This window comes from Bufo gargarizans, chromosome 9 (genome assembly GCF_014858855.1).
Source record: "Bufo gargarizans isolate SCDJY-AF-19 chromosome 9, ASM1485885v1, whole genome shotgun sequence".
Lineage (NCBI taxonomy): Eukaryota > Metazoa > Chordata > Amphibia > Anura > Bufonidae > Bufo > Bufo gargarizans.
Genome location: NC_058088.1, coordinates 8221187 through 8248381, shown reverse-complemented (window position 1 = coordinate 8248381; position 27195 = coordinate 8221187). Strand labels below are relative to the sequence as shown.

The following is a 27195-nucleotide window of genomic DNA, read 5'->3' as shown; positions in this document are numbered from 1 at the left end:
CTAATGTGTCTTATTCTTGTGCTGTACTAGAATCCGTAGTACATAGGGTGGTGCATTTAGACTATCTGATAGAAGTTTTCCTGGGCTGTATAAGAGTAAGGATGAAGAATCAAAGTAGAGGAATAAAGAGTAAAACAAAAAATAAAAAGTAAAAGAGTAAAATATCGTGCAATATTCACCTCCAGGACATTACATCTCATACTTATTTGAAGTAAGATCAAAATAAGGGAGGAGGATAGAAAACAGAAAAAGAAAAACGCACTTAAAGCAGGGGACCACAGTGTAAGCAATGAACAGTATTAATCAGAGAAGAAAAACCGCACATTACTCGTTCTTAGATTACGCAAAGTCCAAGACTATTATGTTCTCCTTCAGGTGGGAAGTTTCCTGGACCTCTGGGGACGTTGCTTCGGCAGTTCAGGTAAGTTCGCCATATTCTGCGCCGGGCACCAGTCAGGGATGTCCAATCCTTGTATGTCCAAAACCTCACAAACTCTTACAAGGTCAGCATGGCTTCTTATAACTTGTTTGCGCAGCGGCGTATTAATTAGTAAGCCAAACGGATGGAGCCATCGATAGGACAGCTTGTTCTGAACAAGAATGTCCAAAAAGGGTTTTAGGTGTCTCCGTTTCCTGAGGGTCATCGGCGACAAATCATGATATAACGACACTGTGGATCCCTCTATCTCGATATTTCTGTTGTTGCGCGCTGCAGACAAAATGTCCTCCTTTATGGCAAATTTGTTGAGCCGACATATAACATCTCTCGGAGGGTCTTGCGGTCTTGGTGCTGGACGTAGCGCTCTGTGGATTCTATCCAATTCAAAGTCCTCCGGTTGGCGATCGGTCACCAGACGGCCATATAATTGGACCACCTCCTGCTTCAAGATTTCTTGCGACACCGATTCAGGGATCCCTTTTAAACGGATGTTGTTCCTTCTCCCCCTGTTATCCTGGTCTTCTATCAGGGAGTATAAATAGTTCACAGGCGCCTGTGCTTCATCTAGGCTGTGTGAGACTTGTTCATTGAAATTTATGATAACCTGCTGTGTCGCCTCCAGCGCCTCCATTTTGGAATTCATCTGGCGCATGTCTTTTTTTATTTCAGACAGATCTCGGCGTATTGGTTCAAGGGCATCTTGCAGGAGGTCTCTCATGAAGTCCCGAGAGATAGGTAAGTCTTCCGACTGCAATATTTCCTCCTGATCGCTATCACCGTCCCTCTCTGAATCGAGGTCTTTGTCTTCCTCTGGACTTGAGCGGCGCACAGGCGCCATCTTGGATTCGCCTCTGGGCTCGGCTCTTCTCACAAATTTGTCCAGATCGCTCTGGCTAGCAGAGGCTTTGAGCCTACTTAGGTTGTCCCTAGGCTTGTCCTTGCCCGTTTTGCCAATTTTTAGCAAGAAATATTAGCTTTGAAAGAGCTTTGAAAGGCTCAGAAGGCACGGTCAGCAGCAGAGCTCTTCACATGCGCTGCATCCGGCTCGGCTGCTTGACTCCGCCCCCTGGGGGGTCCCCTTTTTCATGGCAAAGGATGATTCCTTTGTGGAGATGGTAAGAGGGTGGTGGCTGGAATACAGCTCTCTGAACCAAGAACGTCTCAGATCCCCTGTTATTCTGGGAGGCGGGCAAGGCAGTTTTGAGGGGTCGATTGATAGCTTATATGTCGGGATTGAAAAAAGCCACTAAAGAGAAATATCTGGAGTCTAGTTGCCGAGTTAAAAGAGCTTATGGAGATTTTATACAGTCCTATTCTCCCCAACAAACAAATTTGGCTTGAGGCGAGAAGGGATTTTGACCTCTGGGCTGACAGGAGGGAGAACTTCTATAAGGCCCAATGGGAGCTTGAACTTCACAAATTTGGCAACAAGGCAGGTTGACTGTTAGCAAATTTGGCAAAAGGAAGATGCCCAGAATACCACCTGCACCGGATTTGGGATCGAACCAGAATGATAATATCTAATCCAGATGAGGTATTACAGGTATTTAGAGATTACTATTCTAGACTCTACGGCGCACCTGATCAAAGGGTGGGAGACAGGGAAGATTTTCTTGATAAGGTGACCTTGCCGACCCTCTCACTGGAACAACTAGAAAGTATGAATAGACTGATTACTGAAGAAGAGGTATTACCGGGAAATAAAGCGCCAGGACCTGACGGCTATTCGGGGGACTTCTATAGAATATTGACTTCTCAGATAGCGTCAGTTTTAGCTTCTCTGGGAAACAAGACCTTGCAAGGGGGGAACTTTACAACTCAGATGACCATGGCTCACATCAGACTGTTGCCCAAGCCTGATAGACCCACTGATGACCCATCCTCGTATCGCCGATCTCCCTAATAAACCAGGATGTAAAAATACAATCTAAGCTTATGGCTAATAGGTTGGCGCAAATATTGCCCAATTTGATAAGCCCAAATCAGGTGGGTTTTGTTAAGGGGAGATCAGCGATCACGAACATAAGAAGGGTGTTGGCGACCATGGATGGAGGGGCCGGAGGGTCTCAGCCGGGTCTGGCGCCCGCTGTGGTCACTCTACATGCTGAAAAAGCATTCAATAATATGCACTGGGAATGGCTAGAGCGCGTGCTGGACAGGATGGGCTTTCGGGGATCTTTTCGAACTTACCTCAAGAAGCTGTATGATAAACCCCAGGCTCGCATTAGTACACCAGGTTTTTTTATCCACTCCCTTCGAACTTCATAGAGGCACTAGGCAGGGGTGCCCCTTGTCCCCCCTCCTTTTTAACTTAGCGGTGGAACCCCTTGTCTGTTATCTGAATAGAAGAGGACAATTTACTGGCATTCATGTGGGGAATAAGGTGTTACAGGTAATATTTTTTGCAGATGATATCCTACTTTTCGTAGGGAAACCCAAGGAGGAACTCCAGATGATATTGGATAAAATAGAAAATTTTTGTTCGTTTTCAGGTTTTAAAATAAATGTAGCAAAATGCGCACTGATGTACCTTGGCCGGGGAAGCAATTCTGATGAGCGAGGGACGCACCTGTATGGCATACCAGTTGCCGAGCACACCATCAAGTATTTGGGAATCAGGTTGGAGCATACGGCAGATTCATTATACCGATTAAATTATACCCCTTTGTCCCATAAAATCTCGCAGGAACTGAGAAGGTGGCAGGGACTTCCTTTATCCCTTTTGGGGATAGTCCATTTAATCAAAATGATTACCTTTTCTAGACTCCTATATCCCATGCAAACGCTGCTTCAATTAATTAAACATGCGGATATTACCAAACTGCACAGCGAAATCACCCACTTTCTATGGAAAGGCAGACGCCCTCGGATAGGGATCAAAAAGTTAATGGCACTTAAAATCAAAGGTGGCATGAATCTGCCAGATGTTCGGTTATATAACTTGTCCTGCCTATTCAGACATATAATAGACTAGGTAAGGGAGACCAGCTGCTATTCTGATCATGACCTGGAGAAAACCTTGGTAGCACGCTTTGATCCCTGTACCTTGTTGCATACGAGCATGAAGGGCCTGCCGCTGCGCCTAAGAAACTCTGTTCTCTTCAGACACACTTGGGCAGCCTGGAGGGCTCTCAGGAAGCGCTTCCACCTTAGCCAGAGAGTATCCAAGTATCTGCCCTTATGGGAGCACCCTGACTTCGCTCAGGGAAAGAACAACAAACTATTTAAGGAATGGAGGGATAAGGAGATACTGACAGCGGCACACCTACTGCACAACATGGAAGGTAGATGGCTAACGCGACAAGAAACAATAGAATCTTATGGGCTAAATCCCTTCCAAAGCATACAATATGCGCAGGTTCATAATTTCCTCTCCAGCTGCTTGTTAGACCCCCCAAAGGAAACCAGACAGAATGCCTTTGATAAAATATTGCGCAGAGGGGCAGGACCACAGTCCATATCATGTTTGTATGCACAGGTTAGGGAAGCTCTGGGAGATGGGTTGCCTAAGCAGGCTTTCAGGACCTGGGCTAGATTGTTAGAGGACCAAGAGGTGGAAGAGAAAATATTAAAAGGTTGGTGGACGTTGAGAAAGCACATCTTAAATGAAACCTGGAGGGACACGCATTTTAGGATCATGCACAACGCCATTTATGCCTTTAATCTTCCCCCCAAAAATGAGAAACCGGACAGACTAACACAATGTCCAGAGTGTAAGATGCAGAGGACCGACTTGTTTCATGGGTTGTGGACTTGCCCTAAGTCCACTGAACTGTGGAATCAGGTCGCAACTCTCGTTAAAGATGTCTGGAAGTTAGAAATACCACTTTCACCTATAACTTATTTATTCCACTTTAGGGAGACGGAGGGTGATGGGGGACGGGTGGAGCAAAAATTGACGGTTTTATTTCACGCAATATGTATGGTAACCAAGAAGTGCTTATTAGCACAATGGCTGCAGCCCTTGTGCCCCACAAGAGATACTCTACTTCAGAACCTGAAAGACCTGTTGGCCCTGGAGAGACGGGAGGTTGAAAGGCATAAAGAGCAGAAAATTGGGAAGTTTGTTAAAAAATGGCGTGGCTTTCTTATACATATTCTTTCTGATGGGGAAATAGAACATATAATGAGGAACAACTCAATGGTTTCTTGGGCAGATTACAACAGGGTCCTTAAAGAGTTGATCTTCTCTCTAGCAGGAACCATATGACATATTCGAGGTATTATATAAAACATACTTTTATGTCTTACCGGTCAAGGTTATTAAAACTGGGACTTGTGATGATAGTGTATCCCATGGAGAGAGCTATGTTTATGTTATATGTTACTGAAAGGCTATGTTATGTCTTTTCTGAAAAACAATATTGTATTGAAAATGTTCGCTAGACTCGATGTCTGATCTTTACCTGTTATGACTATGTACTTGCTTGTCTTGTGAACTAATAAAAAATGTTTTTGAAAAAAAAATATATAATTTAAAAGCAAAACTAGAGTAGAAATTTGGCATGACCATGAGCATGCTGACTCAATGAATCAGGCACCCATTTGAATTCCAAAGACACTGTTTTTTCTATTCCGCACCATGACTCACCCTGCAAACAAAACAAGCCTTCAGATAGATAGATATGTTGATCAAACAATAAAAATTTGATTGCAAAAATTAAAACATCAATGTCAAAATTGAGGATCCAAAATGGGTCAATCATACATTGACAATAACATGTAAAATGTAATATCTTTAGTTTGAGGTCAGAGTTAGAGATGGTATATATCAACCGAATCGACCCAAAACTGGCAATGCTGATAGATGTAAGAGAGCATATTTGCCAGATCCGACTACTTGCAGGGATTATCTGTACCATGTACCATGGAGACACACAGCTCCCTCCAAGTCTTGATTGACATACCCAGGCAGTGTTCACATCCTCCTGCTGGCCCTGAGTGCATGGTAAATCTTGCGCCTGCGCAGTGCCGTTCAGTATTCAGCGCAGGTGCAGTAAGGAAGTCGGCAGCCAGTGAGCGTCCTTCCTTCACTATGCCTGCGCCAAATACTGAGCGGCAGTGCGCAGACGCGAGATTTAACATGCACTCAGGGCCAGCAGGAGGATGCAAGCGCTGCCTGGGCCTGCCAATCAAGACTTGGAGAGAGGTGACAGAGGTGGGAGAACAGAGCCTCTAGGAGCAGGAGCAACACCCCCCTGCTCCTAGAGGCTATTTTACATATTATACAAGGTACATTTAAGGAGTAACGGGGGCATGGATAAAACTAGAAATAGGCTAGTTAGGTTTAGCTGACATTAGCACATCGTTAATGTCAGACAGTTTAATTTAGGTATTTCTGATGACAGAAACCCTTTAATCTACACAACTAATATTTGTATGCTCCATCTCCTTACAGACTAAAGATGATCTTGGCTTCAGTCAACTACAAACATCTAAATATATTGGTCCTCTTTCTTTTCCTGTTTATCTTATCCTTTGTATGGAAACGTGCAAGTATCGCCTCTGGGGTGTCAACAAATATTCAAAAGTTGATTTGTCAAGAAAAAGAGAACCAAAATGAGACAGCAGTTAAAAGCCCAACCCCCCCAAAGAAACACGAGGAGGACATTATTGTCCTCATTTGGAAGTGGCCCTGGGGATATCAATCTCCTTTAGATAAGTGTCCTGAATATGGTATATTTGGATGCAAGTTGACAGTAGATAGAAGTCTATATGGTGTTGCCGATGCTGTCCTTATTCATCACGCAGATATTATGTATGATAAAAACTCTTTGCCCCAAGAGCCAAAACCTAATTTTCAGCGTTGGATCTGGTACAATATGGAACCACCACGGATTATCCAGAACTTGAAAATGTTAGATAACCTATTCAACATGACCATGACCTTCCGGCGCGATTCAGATATACATTATCCATATGGTCAGATGGAGCCATTAAAAAAGAGAGGGCAAAACTTTACCATTCCAAAAAAATCCAAGCTGGTCTCTTGGGTCGTCAGTAAGTGGTACTCTGGTGCCCCCCGCATTGCATATTATGAGGAGCTAAAGAATCACATCACTATTGATGTATATGGAGCAAAGCACAAGAAACTAAGCTGGGATGATTTCTATGCCACCATATCTCAGTACAAGTTCTACCTCGCCTTTGAGAATTCAGTCTACAAGGATTATATCACCGAGAAGTTGTGGTCCAATGCTTTTGGATCATGGGCGGTTCCAGTTGTGTTGGGAACATCTCGGAAGAACTATGAACGTTTTGTCCCTGGAGATGCCTTCATTCACGTCGATGATTTCACAAGTCCTAAGGAATTGGCTGCCTATCTTCTAGAGTTGGACAAGGACGATGAGAAGTACAGGAAGTTTTTCAACTGGAGATTTCAATATCGTGTTGCTTTTAGTAGAGGAGCATCATATGGCTACTGCAAAATATGTGCAATCATCAGAGAAAGTCCTGTTTACCAGGTCCTTCACAGTGTGGAAAAGTGGTTTCTGGAAGATGTGTAATTTTTGACCTGGAAAGTTGAAAACCGATATCTCTACTGTCTCTACTCTAACACGAGTAGGTTGAAATAATTAAAGGACCCATAAAGATAAAGGACATGTGAAACTAATTGAAGTGGAAGGAATCCCTTAAAGGAGCTACAGTATCAGTGGATGAGTACTGGTGCTACTCAGTGTTATATCAGCTGCTGTGGTGGTTCAGAAACTCTCGGTCACTAGGTCATCACTCTATATTATTCTTATAATTGATGTACGAGTGTTAATTACATTTTCACATTTAGAAAATTAAATTTCACAATGGAACGAGGAGTGAATATAATTAAAGTGAAGGGTAACTGTATTGTGGCCATTTTCTCTCTTTACACCCCTGATAGTCTTCAGTTCTTAGCTGTGTGTGGTCATCAGAGTCAAGCTGAGCTTGTAAGTTCGTTACTAATAGTAGAAATATATAGACAATGGGATGTGCGCCCCAAAGGGTCCTGTCTGGACTGGATTTTACACCACCTATCTGTCTGTCTTACTATTAATCGAATAGCAAAAACACAATGTAACAGCTCTTTGCAAATACTGAATACATGGATTCTAAATGCTACTAATGCTGCACTCACTATATAAATATAAACCAGGTATAAAGCAAATACATTTTGATAAAAAATATTTGCCCATCTACCATGGCGAGGTGACCTTACTCTAGATTGACTCCCCTCCTTGTGATAACCTGTACAATTTAATAAATGCAAAAGGACATGTCACTGTGGCTAGAAATTCTAAAGCAAAAAACACAAATGCAACAGCAATATCGATCTATTCATCCATTCTATCTATCTAAGAAAAAAAAAAATCATGCCACAGCAATAGAAAATATTCTGGTGCAAATGCTACGCTTATTTGGTAAATTTGAGATTCTTGACAAATACATTTTGTACACAATTATTTTGGACCGTCTGCCACACGTCAAGGCGATCTCTGTAAGACGGGAACCTAACACTAAATTCTACCTGTTATGTGCCATAACAGCCACCATGTAATTCAGGGAGTGCAGGTTCCACATGCATGCTGGGTCCACTCTGGTTTTTATCATTTTTGGTGCCAAAATGGCCTCCATTAAATTTAGGGGATGCAGGTACCAACATGCATGCTGAGCCCACCCTATACCTCTCCTGGTGCCAGACGGCTTCCAATGAATGCAATGAGAGTCCACTCTATACTTCTCCTGATGCCAGGGAGAGCAGGCTACAGCTTTATACCTACACTGATTAAAATCAGCCTATGGGGCAGACAGGCTGGTCAGGGGTGCAAGACTAAATGGAGTCAGCCACACCTCCAGTACACACTGCAAAGAAAAAGGGGGTCAGTCAGCACATCCCAATGCGCGGGTGCACGCTGCCATGGCTAGAAACACAAAGAAAAAAAATCTATCTATCTATCCATCTGTTTATCGATCCATCATAAAATCTGTAAAAAGGAGATAAAATCTGCAAAAATCCAGCGGGTGGCAAAAGAGAGCAAATCAAATCCCAAAAAATTATTTAAATATATAAATGGTAAAAAACGAAGGTCAAAGCAGGTAGGCCTCCTAAATAACGGTAAAGGGGGACAGTCACTGAAGATAAGGCTTCTGACTTGAGGTCTGATATAGGGTTTGATCTGAAATGGGGGTTTGATTGGAAGATCAGATATGGAGGTCTGATTTGAAGTCTGATATGGGGGTCTTATCTGAGGAACTGATATGAGGGTCTTATCTGAAGATTTGATATGGGGGTCTGATCTGAGATCTGATATATGGGTCTGATCTGAGTCTCTGATATGGGGGTCTGATCTGAGGATCTAATCGGGCTTGGTGCCTAGGGCCCACCAGTGGAATTGATTTTGCGGGTCCACCCTAGAGCTGGAGATATTACTCGTTAATTTTTCAGTCTCATGCACATTAATCACAAAATATAGTGTGCTAAACAGAACAGTATTGTGCACTGCACTATATCAAATTGCTTCCCATAAGGGTACCTTCACACTAGCGTTTTTGTTTTTCGGTGATGAGTTCCATCCTCGGGGCTAAATACCAGAAAAAAACTGATCAGTTTTATCCTATTGAATTCTGAATGAAGAGTACTCCATTCAGTATGCATCAGAATGCATCAGTTCAGTTTCTCTTACGTTTTTTGGCTGGAGAAAATACCGCAGCACGCAGCAGTTTTCTCTCCTGAACACTTTCCGGAATGCCGGACCCGGCGTTAATATCCATTGAAATGCATTAATGCCGGATCTGGCCCCAAGTGTTCCGGAAAAACGGATCCGTTTTTTCTGTCCGCGCATGCGCAGACCATTAACTCTGTGGAAAAAAAAAATACCGGATCCGTTTTTCCGGACGACAACCGAAAAGACGGATTCAGTATTGCAATGCATTTGTGAGACGGATCCGCATCGGGATCCATCTCACAAATGTATCCGTTTGTGTCCAGATTGCCCTTAAGCAACTCATTTAGTTGATAACTGTGTCTGTTATGTACAGTCAGTAGTTTGGACAGCAGCCACACGTGGACATTTCATGTCCTAGATGAACCACCCAGTCAAAAGATACGTTTATTGAAGTAATCGCAGTAGCACCACGGCCTCCTCACAGCTCAGCAAGCTCAGCACCGTACATTGTATAGCGGCTGTGCTTGGTATCATGCTCAGCACCTTTCACTTCTATGGGGCTGAAGCCACTTGACCAATGAATGTGACATCACATGGCCTAGGAAAAGAACAGAGAAGGGCACAGAGCTCACAGGAGCACCGATGCCTTCTCAGCTGATCAGCAGAGGCACCGGATGTCAGACCCCCACCGATCAGATACTGATGACTTATCCACAGTCATATGTGACTGATATCAGCAGCTCCTCTTATAACGCTCCAGTGCTGATGTAACCTCCAGACATTACATCATATGTGACTGATATCAGCCGCTCCTCATATAACGCTCCAGTGCTGCTGTAACCTCCAGACATTACATCATATCTAAAAGGTAAGCTTGTATGTAAGGGGGGGGGGGGGGGGTTGTACTGGTACACATTATAAGTGGATATTTTTTGTAGTGGTGCAGATTATAAGGGGGTTCGGTTGTACTGTGCATTATAAAGGGGTATATTTTGTACTGGCATATATTACAAGTTGGCATTTTCTGTACTGGTGCACATTATAAGGGGATATTTTTTGTACTGGTGCACATTATAAGGGGATATTTTTTGTACTGGTGCACATTATAATGGGGGAATATTCTGTTCTGGTGCACATTATAATGGGGTACTTTTTGTACTGGTACACATTATAAGGGGGCATTTATTTTGCACTGGTGCACATTATAAGGGGGGATTTTTTGCACTGGTGCACATTATCAGGGAGTAGTTTTAGTACTTTCACACATTATGAGGGGGTATATTTTGTACTGGTGCACATTATAAAGGGGTATTTTATAATGGTGTGGAGTGGGGGAAACCCCCCATCGTACAATGAGGAGCGAGAAGAGCAACTAGGCCTGAGAGATAGGATAAGGGAACCTCCTATTGCTTCCCTAATCCTGGCCCTTTCTACTCACTGTATGAGCAGACCTGTATGGTAGGATGGCTCATACCCAGGAACCTAGTCGCCCTGATAATCCCTCAAATAAAGAAAGGGTTGAGACAACTTGTTCATCCCAGACACGGATTAACAGGAGTCTCACTGGCCTAGTGCACAGCTACTGAATTGGCAGGCAAGTGCCCAGAAACAACACGCACTTACGTGCCGCAGCAACAACAACCGGAGCCCCATGCAGACAGGATGCATGGCAACCCCCGGCAGAGCTGCACACTGACTTGTGGTTCCCCCTACGGGGAACCCTGAGACCCCCTTTCGGAGGCTTTCACACAGGGAACATGTCTAGCAAACATGCTGGACTACAGACAACAACAGACCAGACATGTAACAACCACTAAACAAGACAACAAACACCCATACATAAACATCACCAAACATACGCAAGGGTAGTGAAGGGAAGGTAGACAACAGGATGACATAGAAGACATCAGTGAGACATCGATGTCCCACAAAGTGGCCCTCACACAGGAAGATGGCAAATCCAGACCAGGAGCATAACTCCAGCGCACACCAAGGTTGGAGTACAACTGACTCCAGCCTGGAAGCCACAGGTGATAAAACCCAGCTAGGAAGTTAACCCCTCCAGCGCCAGACAGGGGAGGAACGAGGAGAAGGGAAGCAAAGTCCATACATGCTGCGACAACAATGCGTTGCCCCTGACAACCAGCATGTACGGCTAATGTGTCACGACGAACAACAAAGACTGTGACAGGTATTTTTTGTACTGAATGACACCATCCCCATCTAGTGGTGACTAAAGATATGACTTGTGATTACCATGTGCATACGAAATATACAGTAAATGCATATATAGCATGACAAAGATATTTTTGCACTTTGCAGAATAATGTGGCTCTTGGAGGAGGATGCTGCACATGCTAAAAGCAGTAACCACATCATGTAATCCATAATTTACCTGTGGGGGAATATTTGTTCATATGTCACTCATTTTCTGAAGGAAAGAAGGAACACCCATGAGTTGCTAAACAGAGCAAAAAACATCACATCTATGGCAGGTGGTTTTCAATGTGATTATACTATAAAGAAGACATTTTATGGATTTATTGAGTGTTTACTGGAGTTCATCTCATCACAGTGGATTTGTTTGTACCTGGTCATCAGGTGCGGACTGACAACTCATGGGGCCCCCAGGCAATAGGAGATTATGGGGCCCCTGTGTCCCTGCCCACCCTCAGGCCACACCCACACACAGCCCCACCCACATATCTCGCTGCCAACATCACCTACAGTTGGTACAGAATTTCTCTTCACTATCAACACAGGTGCAACACGCCAGACCTGCAGGGTATAGCGGCAGTGAGGTCACGGTATGGGCAATCGAGGGTTACTCACTTTTTGGAGGACCCTGGGCAGGCGTGTGGCAGTGAATGAGAGGCAGACACTAGTTCCTTTGGGGCTCACTCTGAGTGTAGAGACCTGGCCTGATGTTGGGTGAGGTGCCCTGGTTGTTGCAGGTGTTTAGAGTGCCTGAGGCAAGGTCCCTTTAAGGATCGTGACGCCAGTGCCTTTGACGGTGGCACACCGGTTGATAGTGGGAATAAGTGAGGTACACAGATGGTATAGTGAACCAAACGTTGCTTTACTTAACAGTCCAACTTTGTACATACAGATGGTAACACAGTCTTTTAGATCACAGCTTTACAAGCAGGCTTATTCCACAAGATGGCAGGTATTGATTATGCAAGATACTCAGAGGGTAAATCCACAATGCACTCAGAATCAGGTTGTACCTTTCCTCAGAAATAGCGTACACTGTTCTTTCTAGAACTCCTGTCTGGCTTTCTATCCCAAGGCCCAGATGCCTAAATGGTGGCTTAAATCCTTGGTATATCTATATATCTTCCTCTCGTATTAAATTCTTGCTTTGCTTTTCTAAAGCATCTGCCCATCAGTGTTACTTATCTTGGCTTGTAATATCCTGACTTGTCTGGTGAAGAACTGTGGGTTTCTCCTAGGAGGTTCTGTCCTGCTACTGGGGTGTCTCAACTGAGCTAAGCTTAGCCTCAGGAGCTTCAGGCTGACGAGGTAACTCCTCTAGTCCCCTGGAATGAACTAACTCTCCCCTGTCTGGGCCTTCCTATATATATCTAGGGCTCCCTAGCTCCCTCTAACGTCTGGGAGGCTAAACTTCACCCTGACAGGCCTGACACCCAGATAACACAGGGAAAATACACAAATGCAATACAACACATTAACCTGTGTAGTGCCCACCTTTACCTAGTGGGACACTACATACCCCCACGCTATGACGTTGCCCGTCCTCGGCGCAACATGGAGGGTCCGCCCATCTGGAAGCGGCAACCTGAAAGACAGATGATAATATGCATATGCAACATTCACCACATTAACAACATAACAGTTGACAAATACACTGAAAGGAGTGGTGACAAGGGCCGTCGTTCTCTTCTCTCAGGATAACATAAGGGAACGGGGGCGCTGACCTGGCGCAGCGTATCAATAAATACCAGGATAGTCCATATAAAGGTAAATAAACATAAGTCCTTGGAGGCTCAAAGAATAACATGAGTCCGTACCCAGGCTTGCAAAGGGTTAAACAGGGGTTTCCCGTGAGGGGCTACCTGGGCCCATAATGTAGTCCCCAAACCTCACAGGTGGGTGCCCCCTGGTAGAACGGGTGGACCTTCTTACTGGCAGGGATTCTTCCTGCCTGGCTTCAGGAATGTCAGAGGAGCCCATCGCCTCTGGAGCTTCTTCAGGAGCTCTCTGGGGTAAGATGTCCTGAGGCTGAGGGCTAACAGGAACAGGAGCAGGAACCAGTAAATTCAGCCAGGGAGTGAGGGCCCAGTGGAGCGGCTCTTTATCGTGGATCAGGTTCTCCACAGCCTGCATAGGGTCCATATGTGGAGCCGGCAACTGTACTTCAGAAGGCTCAGGCTCCATATCCTCTGCCGCTGGTTCTCCTTCTATACAAGGTTTGAGGCGGTTCCTGTGGACGAATTGGGCACCTTTTCCGTCTCTGGAGACTTGATAGATGTGTTCTGCAGCATTGGGGATTGCAGTGATGATATAGGGAATCCTTTCCCATTTGCTGTCCAACTTGCTGGTCCGGTGGTTGTTTTTTAACCACACCTTGTCTCCGAGGGCCAGAGGTTCCGCATGGGCAGCTTGATCATAGTCCTTTTGCTGCCTCTCCCGAACAATCTCCATTCATCCCTGGACGATCTCCTTAGCATCGAGAGACGCCTTTGGTGCTCCACCACCGAATCAATCCTGGGCAGTGGGTTGATCACATACGGCACTTGTACCCCTAGAGAGTGATCCGCAGGCAATTTCCCTTGTCGGCCGAACATCAAATAGAACGGGGTGTAACCGGTGGAACAATGGATGGTGTTGTTGTAAGTGTACATAAGCTGCGGCAACAGAGTAGGCCAATCACCCCTCGTCTCAGGGGGTACTGCTCTCAGCATTTCAATGAGAGTCTTATTCATTTTCTCACAGAGTCCGTTACCTTGCGGATGATAAGCGGTGGTCCGGACCTTCTGGCAGTTGTGTAGCAGGCACATCTCATGAAACAGCTGTGACTCAAACGCAGACCCTTGGTCGGTGAGGATCCTTTCTGGGCAGCCATAGGGCAGCAGGAAATGCTTCCAGAACGCCTCCGCTGTAGTCTTGGCTGTCAGGTCTTTCACAGGCACTGCTACGACAAACCTGGTGAAGTGATCAATTATAGTCATGGCATACGTGTACCCTGAGCGACTCGGCTCCAACTTTACATGATCAATGACAACAAGTTCTAAAGGAGTCTTACTTACAATAGGATGGAGAGGCGCCCTCTGGTCATGGCGTTCAGCCCGCCCCACAGCACAGGCAGTGCATTCTCGGCACCATTTCTCAATATCTTCTCTCATCCCGATCCAATAGAATCTTCTGCGAATGGTAGCCTCAGTCTTTTGCACACCGAAGTGTCCGGACTGGTTGTGATACATATCCAGCACCAGGCTGGCATCCCGACGTGGCAGGAGAATTTGGTACACTCTATCATAGGACACTGGATCCAGACTCCTTCTGAGCAACAGGCCTCTTTGAAGGAATAGTTGGTGGCGATGTCTCCACAGTCTCGCTAGCTCTGGGTTTGCACTCTTCCTGCGGATCCTCTCAGGGATTCTCCCGCTGGTAAGGAAGTCAAGCAGTTCACCGAGGACTCTACTTTCGGACTGGAGCTTAATCCATCTTTCTTGATCGCCTCTGGACTCAGGACCATCTGATGAGGAAGGATCAGCAGCAGGAGAATCTTCAGTACGTATATTATCCTGCTGGGTAAATTTATTATAGAACGCTGGCATCTCCACCTCTTCCCAGGCATCTTTTGGTTCATCTGGGGCTTCTGTAGTGGGGAGTCGTGACAGAGCATCAGCGTTATCATTGGAGCGGCCTGCCCGGTACTTCACAGTAAAGCCATAGTTGGCCAGGCGGGAGGCCCATCTTTGCTCCAGTGCCCCTAATTTGGCCGTATTCAGATGCGCCAGGGGATTATTATCTGTGAAGGCAACAAACGGTGTGGCAGCGAGATAGTCCTTAAACTTTTCGGTCACAGCCCACACTAAGGCAAGAAACTCCAGCTTGAAAGAACTGTAATTCTGGTCGTTCTTCTCAGCTCCCTTCAGGGATCTGCTGGCGTAGGCAATTACCCTTTCTTTGTTATCTTGCACTTGAGCCAACTTTTAGTGGCATCTGTGTAGAGGTGGAATGGCTTTTGATAATCTGGGTAACCCAGAACAGGGGGTTCAGTCAACTTCTTCTTTAGGAGTTGGAAGGCAATTTCCCGCTCTTCATTCCATTCAACAGGAATAGGAGTCTTTTGGCCCTTCTTTGGATGCCCCCTCACGAGTTCCTGGATGGGATCCGCAATTTGTGCGAAATGCGGGATGAAACGCCTATAATACCCTGCAAAACTGAGAAAGCTTCTCACCTCTTTTACGGTCGTAGGAGTAGGCCAGTTACGGACAGCAGCAAGTTTATCAGGATCAGGCTGTACTCCTTCGGCGCTGACAACGTGCCCGAGATATTTGACGGCTGGTTTCAGCAGGTGGCACTTGGATGGCTTGATTTTGAGGCCATATTTAGTAAGAACTTGAAACACCTCACCCAGGTGCTCTAGATGGTCCTCATACGTCTTGGAGTATATAATGACGTCATCCAGGTATAATAGTACCGTCTCAAAATTCCTATGGCCTAAACAACGTTCCATCAGCCTCTGGAACGTTCCTGGAGCATTACACAGTCCAAATGGCATATAATTGAATTCGAACAGGCCCATAGGTGTAGTGAAAGCAGTCTTTTCTCGATCTTCTGGGGCCATGGGTACCTGCCTGTACCCACTGGTTAAGTCCAAGGTGGAGAAATAGGCTGATGACCCTAGGGCAGTCAAGGACTCTTCAATGCGTGGCAAGGGGTACGCATCTTTGTGGGTGATTTGATTAATTTTCCTGTAATCCACGCAGAACCTTATGCTGCCATCTTTTTTCCGGACAAGTACTAGGGGTGCAGCCCAGGGACTATGACTGTCCCGGATTATATTAGAGTCTTTCATCTCTTGTATCATTTCTTTCACAGACTGATAGGTAGTAGGTGGTATGGGTCTGTGCCTCTCCTTAATACGAGGGTGAGAGCCAGTGGGTATGGTGTGTTTGATTACACTGACCTCTCCATAGTCTGTGGAGTGTTTGCTGAAAGCCTGGTGGTGTTCCTTCGCCAGCTTCAGGACTCCCTCTATTTGCTCCTTTGGGGTGGATTCGTCCCTCACATATAGTTCTTCCCACCAGGATGCCGTTGGGGTGCTGCTGCTCTGGGTGGTCTGGAACGCCTCCGCGGCAGGCAGACGGATCACATCCTGGAAAGACACCTGGAAAAGCTGAGCAACGGGGCAATGTTTAAAAAGAGTAACGGGATGATCACCAAAGTTGATTAAACGAACAGGCACTTTACCTTGAGACACGGTCACCAGACTCTTGGCTGTCCGTATGAAGGGATGATCTTTAATGGGAATAGGTTCCACTAGGGCTTGATAGTCCTGGCCCTGGATCCCTAATACAGCACGGCACCACAGGATGATCTGGGAATTTGGAGGCAAAATTACCGGCCGGTTATCCCGGATCCGGACAGTGCAAATTTCTCCTTTCTTGTTGGCGAACCTTTGTTGAGCACACAGCACGCTAATAGTCCTTTGAATAACTTTTCTGGAAGCAGGCGAGGCTGACGATATGGTTTGATTCAATGCTTCAAGTACTTCGGAGTAACAATTTTTAAGAACATTAGTCCCTAAGATCACAGGGTGTCCTCCTTTATCTCCTGCTTGTACCACAATCACGCCTTGCTGTGGCAGGGTGGCTTCTCCCACCTGAAGGGTAGGTTCCCAATACCCATGCACTTTCACTGGCTTACCGTTGCTAGCGATGATATTTAGCCAGGACTCTGGTGGCTGGGTGAGGACACTTGGATCCCAGAACTTGTGAAAGGCAGGCCGTTGAATGGTGGTGACCTGTGACCCAGTGTCCAACAGGGCTTCAAAGGGTATCCCGTTGATACATATATTAATTTTCGGACGGGATCCTACATACTTAGGCATCCAGCTTGGATCTTTTGGACCTACTGTTCTACCTCCCGAGGGGCGGTCCTCGGCCTCAGGGGTTACCCGTTTAACTGCCAGCACATTGATTCAGTATGGCACCATTTCTCAATATCTTCTCTCATCCCGATCCAATAGAATCTTCTGCGAATGGTAGCCTCAGTCTTTTGCACACCGAAGTGTCCGGACTGGTTGTGATACATATCCAGCACCAGGCTGGCATCCCGACGTGGCAGGAGAATTTGGTACACTCTATCATAGGACACTGGATCCAGACTCCTTCTGAGCAACAGGCCTCTTTGAAGGAATAGTTGGTGGCGATGTCTCCACAGTCTCGCTAGCTCTGGGTTTGCACTCTTCCTGCGGATCCTCTCAGGGATTCTCCCGCTGGTAAGGAAGTCAAGCAGTTCACCGAGGACTCTACTTTCGGACTGGAGCTTAATCCATCTTTCTTGATCGCCTCTGGACTCAGGACCATCTGATGAGGAAGGATCAGCAGCAGGAGAATCTTCAGTACGTATATTATCCTGCTGGGTAAATTTATTATAGAACGCTGGCATCTCCACCTCTTCCCAGGCATCTTTTGGTTCATCTGGGGCTTCTGTAGTGGGGAGTCGTGACAGAGCATCAGCGTTATCATTGGAGCGGCCTGCCCGGTACTTCACAGTAAAGCCATAGTTGGCCAGGCGGGAGGCCCATCTTTGCTCCAGTGCCCCTAATTTGGCCGTATTCAGATGCGCCAGGGGATTATTATCTGTGAAGGCAACAAACGGTGTGGCAGCGAGATAGTCCTTAAACTTTTCGGTCACAGCCCACACTAAGGCAAGAAACTCCAGCTTGAAAGAACTGTAATTCTGGTCGTTCTTCTCAGCTCCCTTCAGGGATCTGCTGGCGTAGGCAATTACCCTTTCTTTGTTATCTTGCACTTGAGCCAACTTTTAGTGGCATCTGTGTAGAGGTGGAATGGCTTTTGATAATCTGGGTAACCCAGAACAGGGGGTTCAGTCAACTTCTTCTTTAGGAGTTGGAAGGCAATTTCCCGCTCTTCATTCCATTCAACAGGAATAGGAGTCTTTTGGCCCTTCTTTGGATGCCCCCTCACGAGTTCCTGGATGGGATCCGCAATTTGTGCGAAATGCGGGATGAAACGCCTATAATACCCTGCAAAACTGAGAAAGCTTCTCACCTCTTTTACGGTCGTAGGAGTAGGCCAGTTACGGACAGCAGCAAGTTTATCAGGATCAGGCTGTACTCCTTCGGCGCTGACAACGTGCCCGAGATATTTGACGGCTGGTTTCAGCAGGTGGCACTTGGATGGCTTGATTTTGAGGCCATATTTAGTAAGAACTTGAAACACCTCACCCAGGTGCTCTAGATGGTCCTCATACGTCTTGGAGTATATAATGACGTCATCCAGGTATAATAGTACCGTCTCAAAATTCCTATGGCCTAAACAACGTTCCATCAGCCTCTGGAACGTTCCTGGAGCATTACACAGTCCAAATGGCATATAATTGAATTCGAACAGGCCCATAGGTGTAGTGAAAGCAGTCTTTTCTCGATCTTCTGGGGCCATGGGTACCTGCCTGTACCCACTGGTTAAGTCCAAGGTGGAGAAATAGGCTGATGACCCTAGGGCAGTCAAGGACTCTTCAATGCGTGGCAAGGGGTACGCATCTTTGTGGGTGATTTGATTAATTTTCCTGTAATCCACGCAGAACCTTATGCTGCCATCTTTTTTCCGGACAAGTACTAGGGGTGCAGCCCAGGGACTATGACTGTCCCGGATTATATTAGAGTCTTTCATCTCTTGTATCATTTCTTTCACAGACTGATAGGTAGTAGGTGGTATGGGTCTGTGCCTCTCCTTAATACGAGGGTGAGAGCCAGTGGGTATGGTGTGTTTGATTACACTGACCTCTCCATAGTCTGTGGAGTGTTTGCTGAAAGCCTGGTGGTGTTCCTTCGCCAGCTTCAGGACTCCCTCTATTTGCTCCTTTGGGGTGGATTCGTCCCTCACATATAGTTCTTCCCACCAGGATGCCGTTGGGGTGCTGCTGCTCTGGGTGGTCTGGAACGCCTCCGCGGCAGGCAGACGGATCACATCCTGGAAAGACACCTGGAAAAGCTGAGCAACGGGGCAATGTTTAAAAAGAGTAACGGGATGATCACCAAAGTTGATTAAACGAACAGGCACTTTACCTTGAGACACGGTCACCAGACTCTTGGCTGTCCGTATGAAGGGATGATCTTTAATGGGAATAGGTTCCACTAGGGCTTGATAGTCCTGGCCCTGGATCCCTAATACAGCACGGCACCACAGGATGATCTGGGAATTTGGAGGCAAAATTACCGGCCGGTTATCCCGGATCCGGACAGTGCAAATTTCTCCTTTCTTGTTGGCGAACCTTTGTTGAGCACACAGCACGCTAATAGTCCTTTGAATAACTTTTCTGGAAGCAGGCGAGGCTGACGATATGGTTTGATTCAATGCTTCAAGTACTTCGGAGTAACAATTTTTAAGAACATTAGTCCCTAAGATCACAGGGTGTCCTCCTTTATCTCCTGCTTGTACCACAATCACGCCTTGCTGTGGCAGGGTGGCTTCTCCCACCTGAAGGGTAGGTTCCCAATACCCATGCACTTTCACTGGCTTACCGTTGCTAGCGATGATATTTAGCCAGGACTCTGGTGGCTGGGTGAGGACACTTGGATCCCAGAACTTGTGAAAGGCAGGCCGTTGAATGGTGGTGACCTGTGACCCAGTGTCCAACAGGGCTTCAAAGGGTATCCCGTTGATACATATATTAATTTTCGGACGGGATCCTACATACTTAGGCATCCAGCTTGGATCTTTTGGACCTACTGTTCTACCTCCCGAGGGGCGGTCCTCTGCCTCAGGGGTTACCCGTTTAACTGCCAGCACATTGATTCAGTATGTCCATATTTCTTGCAGTGGTGGCAGACAGGCTGTTTTCTGCTTCTGGGCCGGTACTTCGGTCGCCCATCAGGCTCTTTTGGATATACATCTCCATAGGCAGGTGGGAGTCTTGGAGGAAAAGGGCCTTCATCTTCTAGTAACAATGGTCTCTCCCACTCCTCTATTTTCTTGCACACCTTCTCTAGACTTAGAGTAAGATAGTTTACTTGCTCCATTAGTGCTGCCACTACATCCGTGACTGGAGCTTGGGTGGCTTGACCGACTCCTGCAGACCCCACATTAACAGTCTTTGGCTGGGAAGCCTGGGGTTCAGGGAAGGCTGCTGGCCCTGGAGCAGGGTTCTGGCCTAGTATACTAATGGCCAATTCCTTAAAATCCAAAAATGTACAGTGAGGGTGTTGAGCTGACAACATGCGTAGCTGGCCCTTTAAGTGTTCAGTACCGATGCCCGCAATGAATTGCTCTCTAAGAGTCCGGTCCTGGTCCTCAGCTTCTTTAGGATCCACTTGAACTACAGCTCTCAGCGTCTCTTGTAAGGACAGGGCAAAATCGCGGAGCGACTCTCCAGGCTGCTGCTTTCTGCTGAAGAAACGGATTTTAACTTCTGACACCGTTCTGGCTTCAAATGTGGTGCCCAGGCGTTCAAAGATCTGTTCCAGGCTACTCTTCTCAGAACGCGGCCATGACATTACTTCCCTGCGGGCGGCCCCTTCTAACTGAGCTAAGAGGATCTCCATTTGCTGCTCAGCAGTTATGGGATAAAGCCGGAACAAAGCCAGTATTGGCTCCCTGAAGTCTTCCCCTGAATAACGTGGGAACCAAGGGGCCCCGAAATAGTACGGCATGGTTAACGGCATCAGACTTGGCGGTGCCACGGCGGCAGGGGCCCTAGAATCGGCTGCGGGTACTTCGGCAGGCACAACTGGGGCTGCCTGTCCGATTTCCTCAGCTGCGGACATGGCGTTGCTAGGTGGGTATGGCCCTTTAAATGTAGCGGAGTGGACCGGAGCGGCAATGGCAGTAACTTAAACTTTTTTTTTTTTCAGACAAGTCTTTGATTACTAGCGGGGGTCCCTCCGGTGCCCTGGCAGGGGTCGGGAAGCTTCCGGTAAGGTAAGCGGAGAAGCCGGTAAAAGTTTTTAAAGTCTGTACTTACTCCGGTGGTGCTCGCTCCAGGTCTCGCGAGATGCGCAGCTACGGGTGTCGGACGTCCTGCGTACCGCGTCAGCAGATGGGCGCGGCCTCTCGTAACTCCGGGACTCAGGTAGGCGGCGTCTTTTCTTGCAGACAGGGCGGCGTTCTTCTTCCTTGTTGGCTGGGCGATGGCTCCGCCCGGTTCTTTTCGCGCCAAAGTCCTCTTTTTCGCGCCAAACAGCTCCACGAGGCGCACTTGTAATCCAATCAAGGTGAAGTGGGCAATATGGCTGTCTATTCACTGACAGCAAGCGGTGACTTAAATCGGCAGCAAACAGTCCAGATAATACAATCTTCACACCGCAATTATCACAGTTCAGTTTGGCCCAGCAATTTCCAATAAAACAATTAGGGCATGTCACTTTAAGGCAATTTACAGCACACAGTTTTTGTATCCGCAATGGCGCAGGAATGTTCATATCCTGTTCGTGACGCCAATTTATGCAACACGCCAGACCTGCAGGGTATAGCGACAGTGAGGTCACGGTATGGGCAATCGAGGGTTACTCACTTTTTGGAGGACCCTGGGCAGGCATGCAGCAGTGAATGAGAGGCAGACACTAGTTCCTCTGGGGCTCACTCTGAGTGTAGAGACCTGGCCTGATGTTGGGCGAGGTGCCCTGGTTGTTGCAGGTGTTTAGAGTGCCTGAGGCAAGGTCCCTTTAAGGATCGTGACGCCAGTGCCTTTGACGGTGGCACACCGGTTGATAGTGGGAATAAGTGAGGCACACAGATGGTATAGTGAACCAAACGTTGCTTTACTTAACAGTCCAACTTTGTACATACAGATGGTGACACAGTCTCTTAGTTCACAGCTTTACAAGCAGGCTTATTTCACTAGATGGCAGGTATTGATTATGCAAGATACTCAGAGGGTAAATCCACAATGCACTCAGAATCAGGTTGTACCTTTCCTCAGAAATAGCGTACACTGTTCTTCCTAAACTCCTGTCTGGCTTTCTATCCCAAGGCCCGGATGCCTAAATGGTGGCTTAAAGGGACACTGACAGGGCCAATAAGCATATTGAGGTATATATATGGCACTACAGGTCTTATAATGGGTATTACACTCATATAAGTATCCCCCCTTTCCACATTATACAAACAGTAAACTTTACGTTTTATAACCTGCTCCAACGGTCTGCAATCTGCCCAAGGGGCGGCGTTTCACCTCTCTTGCGCCCAGCCAGCCTCCCCAACTGCCGATTTGAAGCGCCGCCCAGCTCATGAATATTCAGTTTGCTGGGCGGCTTCTGCGGTCCCCGCTCTGAAGCGCTTCGCTTAACAGTGCCCGGCGCATGCGCCCGGATCTTGTGAAGTCCGGTACAGTAAGTGCCGCCCAGCTCATCAATATTCCCTTCGCTGGGCGGCGCTTACTGTCCCCGACTTCACAAGATCCGGCGCATGCGCAGGGCACTGTTCAGCGCAGCGCTTCAGAGCGGGGACCGCAGAAGCCGCCCAGCAAACTGAATATTCATGAGCTGGGCGGCGCTTCAAATTGGCAGTTGGAGAGGCTGGCTGGGCGCAAGAGAAGTGAAACGCCGCCCCTTGGGCAGATTGCAGACCGTTGGAGCAGGTTATAAAACTTAAAGTTTACTGTTTGTATAATGTGGACAGGGGGGATACTTATATGATTGTAATACCCATTATAAGACCTGTAGTGACATATATAGACCTCAATATGCTTATTGGCCCTGTCAGTGTCCCTTTAAATCCTTGGTATATCTATATATCTTCCTCTCGTATTAAATTCTTGCTTTGCTTTTCTAAAGCATCTGCCCATCAGTGTTACTTATCTTGGCTTGTAATATCCTGACTTGTCTGGTGAAGGGCTGTGGGTTTCTCCCAGGAGGTTCTGTCCTGCTACTGGGGTATCTCAACTGAGCTAATCCTAGCCTCAGGAGCTTCAGGCTGACGAGGTAACTCCTCTAGTCCCCTGGAATACACTACCTCTCCCCTGTCTGGGCCTTCCTATATATATCTAGGGCTCCCTAGCTCCCTCTAACGTCTGGGAGGCTAAACTGCACCCTGACAGGCCTGACACCCAGATAACACAGGGAAAATACACAAATGCAATACAACACATTAACCTGTGTAGTGCCCACCTTTACCTAGTGGGACACTACATAGGCGTATCTCAGACTCAGTGTATCTCATAGCTCCACAGCAATACAACTCACAGTAATGTACGATGTGCAAGTACATCACAGATCACCTCAGCAATAAAATGCACAGGAAAGTGCAGTGTGTGAGTATATCATAGCCAACCCACTGCTTTCCCATAGAGAAGCATTGGGAAGCATGCCTGGCTTCATAGAGATGCTTTGAATCAATGCATTTCTATGAGGAGTGTTTAGCGTGAATGCCAGTTTTGCACGTTGTGCAACACTGGACTAGGAAGCACCTCTAGTGGCCGTCTGAGTGGCGACTAGAGGTGTTCCTTGGCAGTAATGTAAAAATTCTGAAAAGGCAGTGTTTACATTAAAAATCTTGCATAGACATGCTATAGACACCAGAACTACTACATTTAGCTGTTGTGGTTCTGGTGACTATAGTGTTTCTTAATATACCGTATTTTTCGCTTTATAAGACGCACCTGATGATAAGCCGCACCTAGGTTTTTGAGGAGGAAAACAAGAAAAATATATTTTGAACCAAAAGGTGTGCTTTTTGTAGGTTTTGAACTAATGGTGGTCTGTGGATGCTGCACTGTTATGGGGGATCTGTGGATGATGCACTGTTATGGGGGATCTGTGGATGACGCACTGTTATGGGGGCTTCTGTGGATGACGCACTGTTATGGGGGATCTGTGGATGACGCACTGTTATGGGGGATCTGTGGATGATGCACTGTTATGGGGGATCTGTGGATGACGCACTGTTATGGGGGCTTCTGTGGATGACGCACTGTTATGGGGGATCTGTGGATGACGCACTGTTATGGGGGGATCTGTGGATGATGCACTGTTATGGGGGATCTGTGGATGACACTGATGGGGATCTGTGGATGACACTGATGGCGGATCTGTGGCTGACACTGATGGCGGATCTGTGGATGACACTGATGGGGGATCTGTGGATGACACTGATGGGGGATCTGTGGATGACACTGATGGGGGATCTGTGGATGACACTGATGGGGGATCTGTGGATGACACTGATGGGGGATCTGTGGATTACACTGATGGGGGATCTGTTAATTACACTGATGGCGATCTGTGGATTACACTGATGGGGGATCTGTGGATGACACTTATGGGGCTCTGTGGATGACACTTATGTCATCCACAGATCCCCTTAAGTGTCATCTACAGATCCCCCATCAGATGCATCAGTGTGGAGGGAGGAGGCGGAGACACTCATGGCGGGGCCCGGTGCAGTGATTCTACTCTAATACACCGGGCCCCGCAGCTGTTAAGTACATTCAGTCCGATCCATATCTTAATGTATACCACACTGTTCTGTACTTACTGTAGTACCGTATGTATAGCATTAAGACGGCGCAGACCGGCAGCTCCCTCTGTCATGCGCCGCCTGCCGCAGCTCCCTCCTCATGCGCCGCCTGCCCGCTTATCTCACTTTATGAATGAACAGGCAGGCAGCGCCTGTTCATTCATAAACATTCATAGACATACGGTACTACAGTAAGTACAGAACAGTGCGGTGCACGGCAATGAGAAAGGTAAATACGAGCGTCCCAGAAGCAGTGGCGGGGACCGGGTTACCCTGGCATACACTTCCCTGTCGTCCCGCCCACTGCTGCAACCAATCAGCGAGCAGTGCTTAAGCCACCAGTGGTATTCCTCGTATTTTACATGCAAGACTTTGGAAAGAATGAAAGGCAGGCTATGATTGGCTGGCAGCTGGGATGTGACTGTTGGTTGGGAGATGCTGGCAGGGTGCTCTTTGTTTGTAAAAGTTGGACAGATTATCCACAATGGATGCAGGCTTCCTGTCGCAAATGGCAACAAGACGAAAAAGTCTTGTCACCATCTGCAAATTTTTTAGGTTTGTCGTCTGGAGCACTGCGGAGCCCCCTAGTGGTCGCGGGCCCTCGGTCCATGCCCGAGTGCCCGAATGGTCAGTCCGCCACTGATCAGGTCAGCGCACTCTGAGTAACACAGCTACTGATCTGACGAGGACAATGGAGTCTATGTGGTAAGCTGAGGATTCTTATATTTTATTACACAGCAGTACTGAACAGTGTGGATGTGAATACAGCACTGGGTGACATAGAAAACTTACTAAAGCCAGGATCAGCATCCCCGTGTGTTTGTACCTTGTCTCCCGTCATATCCCTCCTCCTCATCTCTCCATAGACTTCCATGTGCAGCATCTAACCTGATCCCTCAGTGAGTTAATAGTTTCCTCTCTCAAGACAGATTCTACCTTTGAACTGAGGGTAAATTAATTGCGCAGGAGGCGGTCGGAAGTGGCTAAGTGACAAAATAGGTATTTTTCTCTAGTAAAATACATTACAATTAGAGATGAGTGAACCAGTCGAGATTTGTTTTGGTCTGGTTTGAATAAAAAAAATAGTTGGTTCAGACCCGAATCGGTTCAGGCCGAATGATTTATTTTTTCCCTCCCTCTCCCACCTCCCCAGGCTCTGGCACGCAATAATATATAATGTCTGAGGGACAATGACATACATAGCTTTGGGTGAATGCACATTTGCCGGTGTTAACTTTCGGTATGTTTAAAAATACACTGCATCGGCATATGTCTCACGCTTTTTTTATTTCAAGACTTCCAAAAATTGTCCCTTATCGGGGGCAGATGTTTAAACACACACAGCGTTATGGGATTAATATAAAAACAAGTGGCTTGAGAGAACGTGATGGTTGGAAAGTGGCATAAGTGGCATGACGCAGGCCACAGCAGCAGCCGTACACAACCTGATGGTTGGCAAGTGACATTAGTGGCATGATGCAGGCCGCAGCAGAAGCCGAACAGAACGTTATGGTAGGTAGGCAGACAGGAAGAGCGGCAAGATGGGGCACTGGCAGCAAGCAGAGATCTATTGATCGCATTCAGCCTGCCTGGACTGTGAGAAAATGTCTCTATTAATACAGCGATCACGTAATATTAACAAATTTAACCCCCTTCCAAGAAAATTTCAACCTTGTGGAAAGTGAGTAGACAAAACTGACCCTCAGGCATTTGGAAGTGGCATGATGCATTGCAGGCTCCAGCCCTGAAAAATATAAGCTACGATATTTCAGCTTGGTGGCTCACCTGCCTTCTCCACTATGTATAAGGTGCTCTGACTATATGGTTCACCCCATTCATATATATATATATATGAAATCAAATTACTTTGTAACTGTAGACAGGCACACTTCATTTAGAGGCACCCAGAGAAACCTTATCCATGTTATTCAAATATTTCATTTATTAACCCCTTAAGGACAGGGCTCCTTTTCACCTTAAGGACCAGGCCATTTTTTGCAAATCTGACCAGTGTCAATTTATGTGGTGATAACTTTAAAACGCTTTGACTTATCCAAGTCATTCTAAGATATTTTTTTTTCCGGCACATATTGTACTTCATGACACTGGTAAAACGGAGTCAAATTTATTAATTTTTTTATAAAAAAATACCAAAAATTTGGAAAAATTTGCAAGTTTCCAAGTTTCAATTTCTCAACTTCTGTAATACATAGCAGAAACCAAAAAACAAAAAAATTATTAGTGGCAATTTTGGAGGAGCTGCTCAACCCCTGACACAGTGGCGTGTCCTCAATTAGGGGGAGCAACCCGACCGCATGTGGACCGCGGTAAACGACTAACCCCAGCAAAATATGCATACAATGGAGGACGTCGGCGCGGTCCGCATGCACCACAAGAGCAAACTACACAGAATGTAGCAATCATATGAAACACAGAAGGAATG

General features: G+C 46.7%; 1 protein-coding gene and 1 pseudogene across 1 annotated transcript in view; both read left to right on the top strand.

The window, feature by feature from the left end:
- Window positions 1–6961, top strand: part of LOC122946090 (3-galactosyl-N-acetylglucosaminide 4-alpha-L-fucosyltransferase FUT3-like) — a 40200-nt gene extending 33239 nt beyond the window's left edge. The window contains exons 2-3 of the mRNA XM_044305426.1: window positions 1109–1174; window positions 5838–6961. Of these exons, the coding sequence (XP_044161361.1) occupies window positions 5845–6945 (1101 nt within the window). The 5' untranslated portion in view covers window positions 1109–1174; window positions 5838–5844 and the 3' untranslated portion in view covers window positions 6946–6961. The remainder of the gene's footprint in view (window positions 1–1108; window positions 1175–5837) is intronic.
- Window positions 1–27195, top strand: part of LOC122946089 — a 442759-nt pseudogene that overhangs the window by 210431 nt on the left and 205133 nt on the right.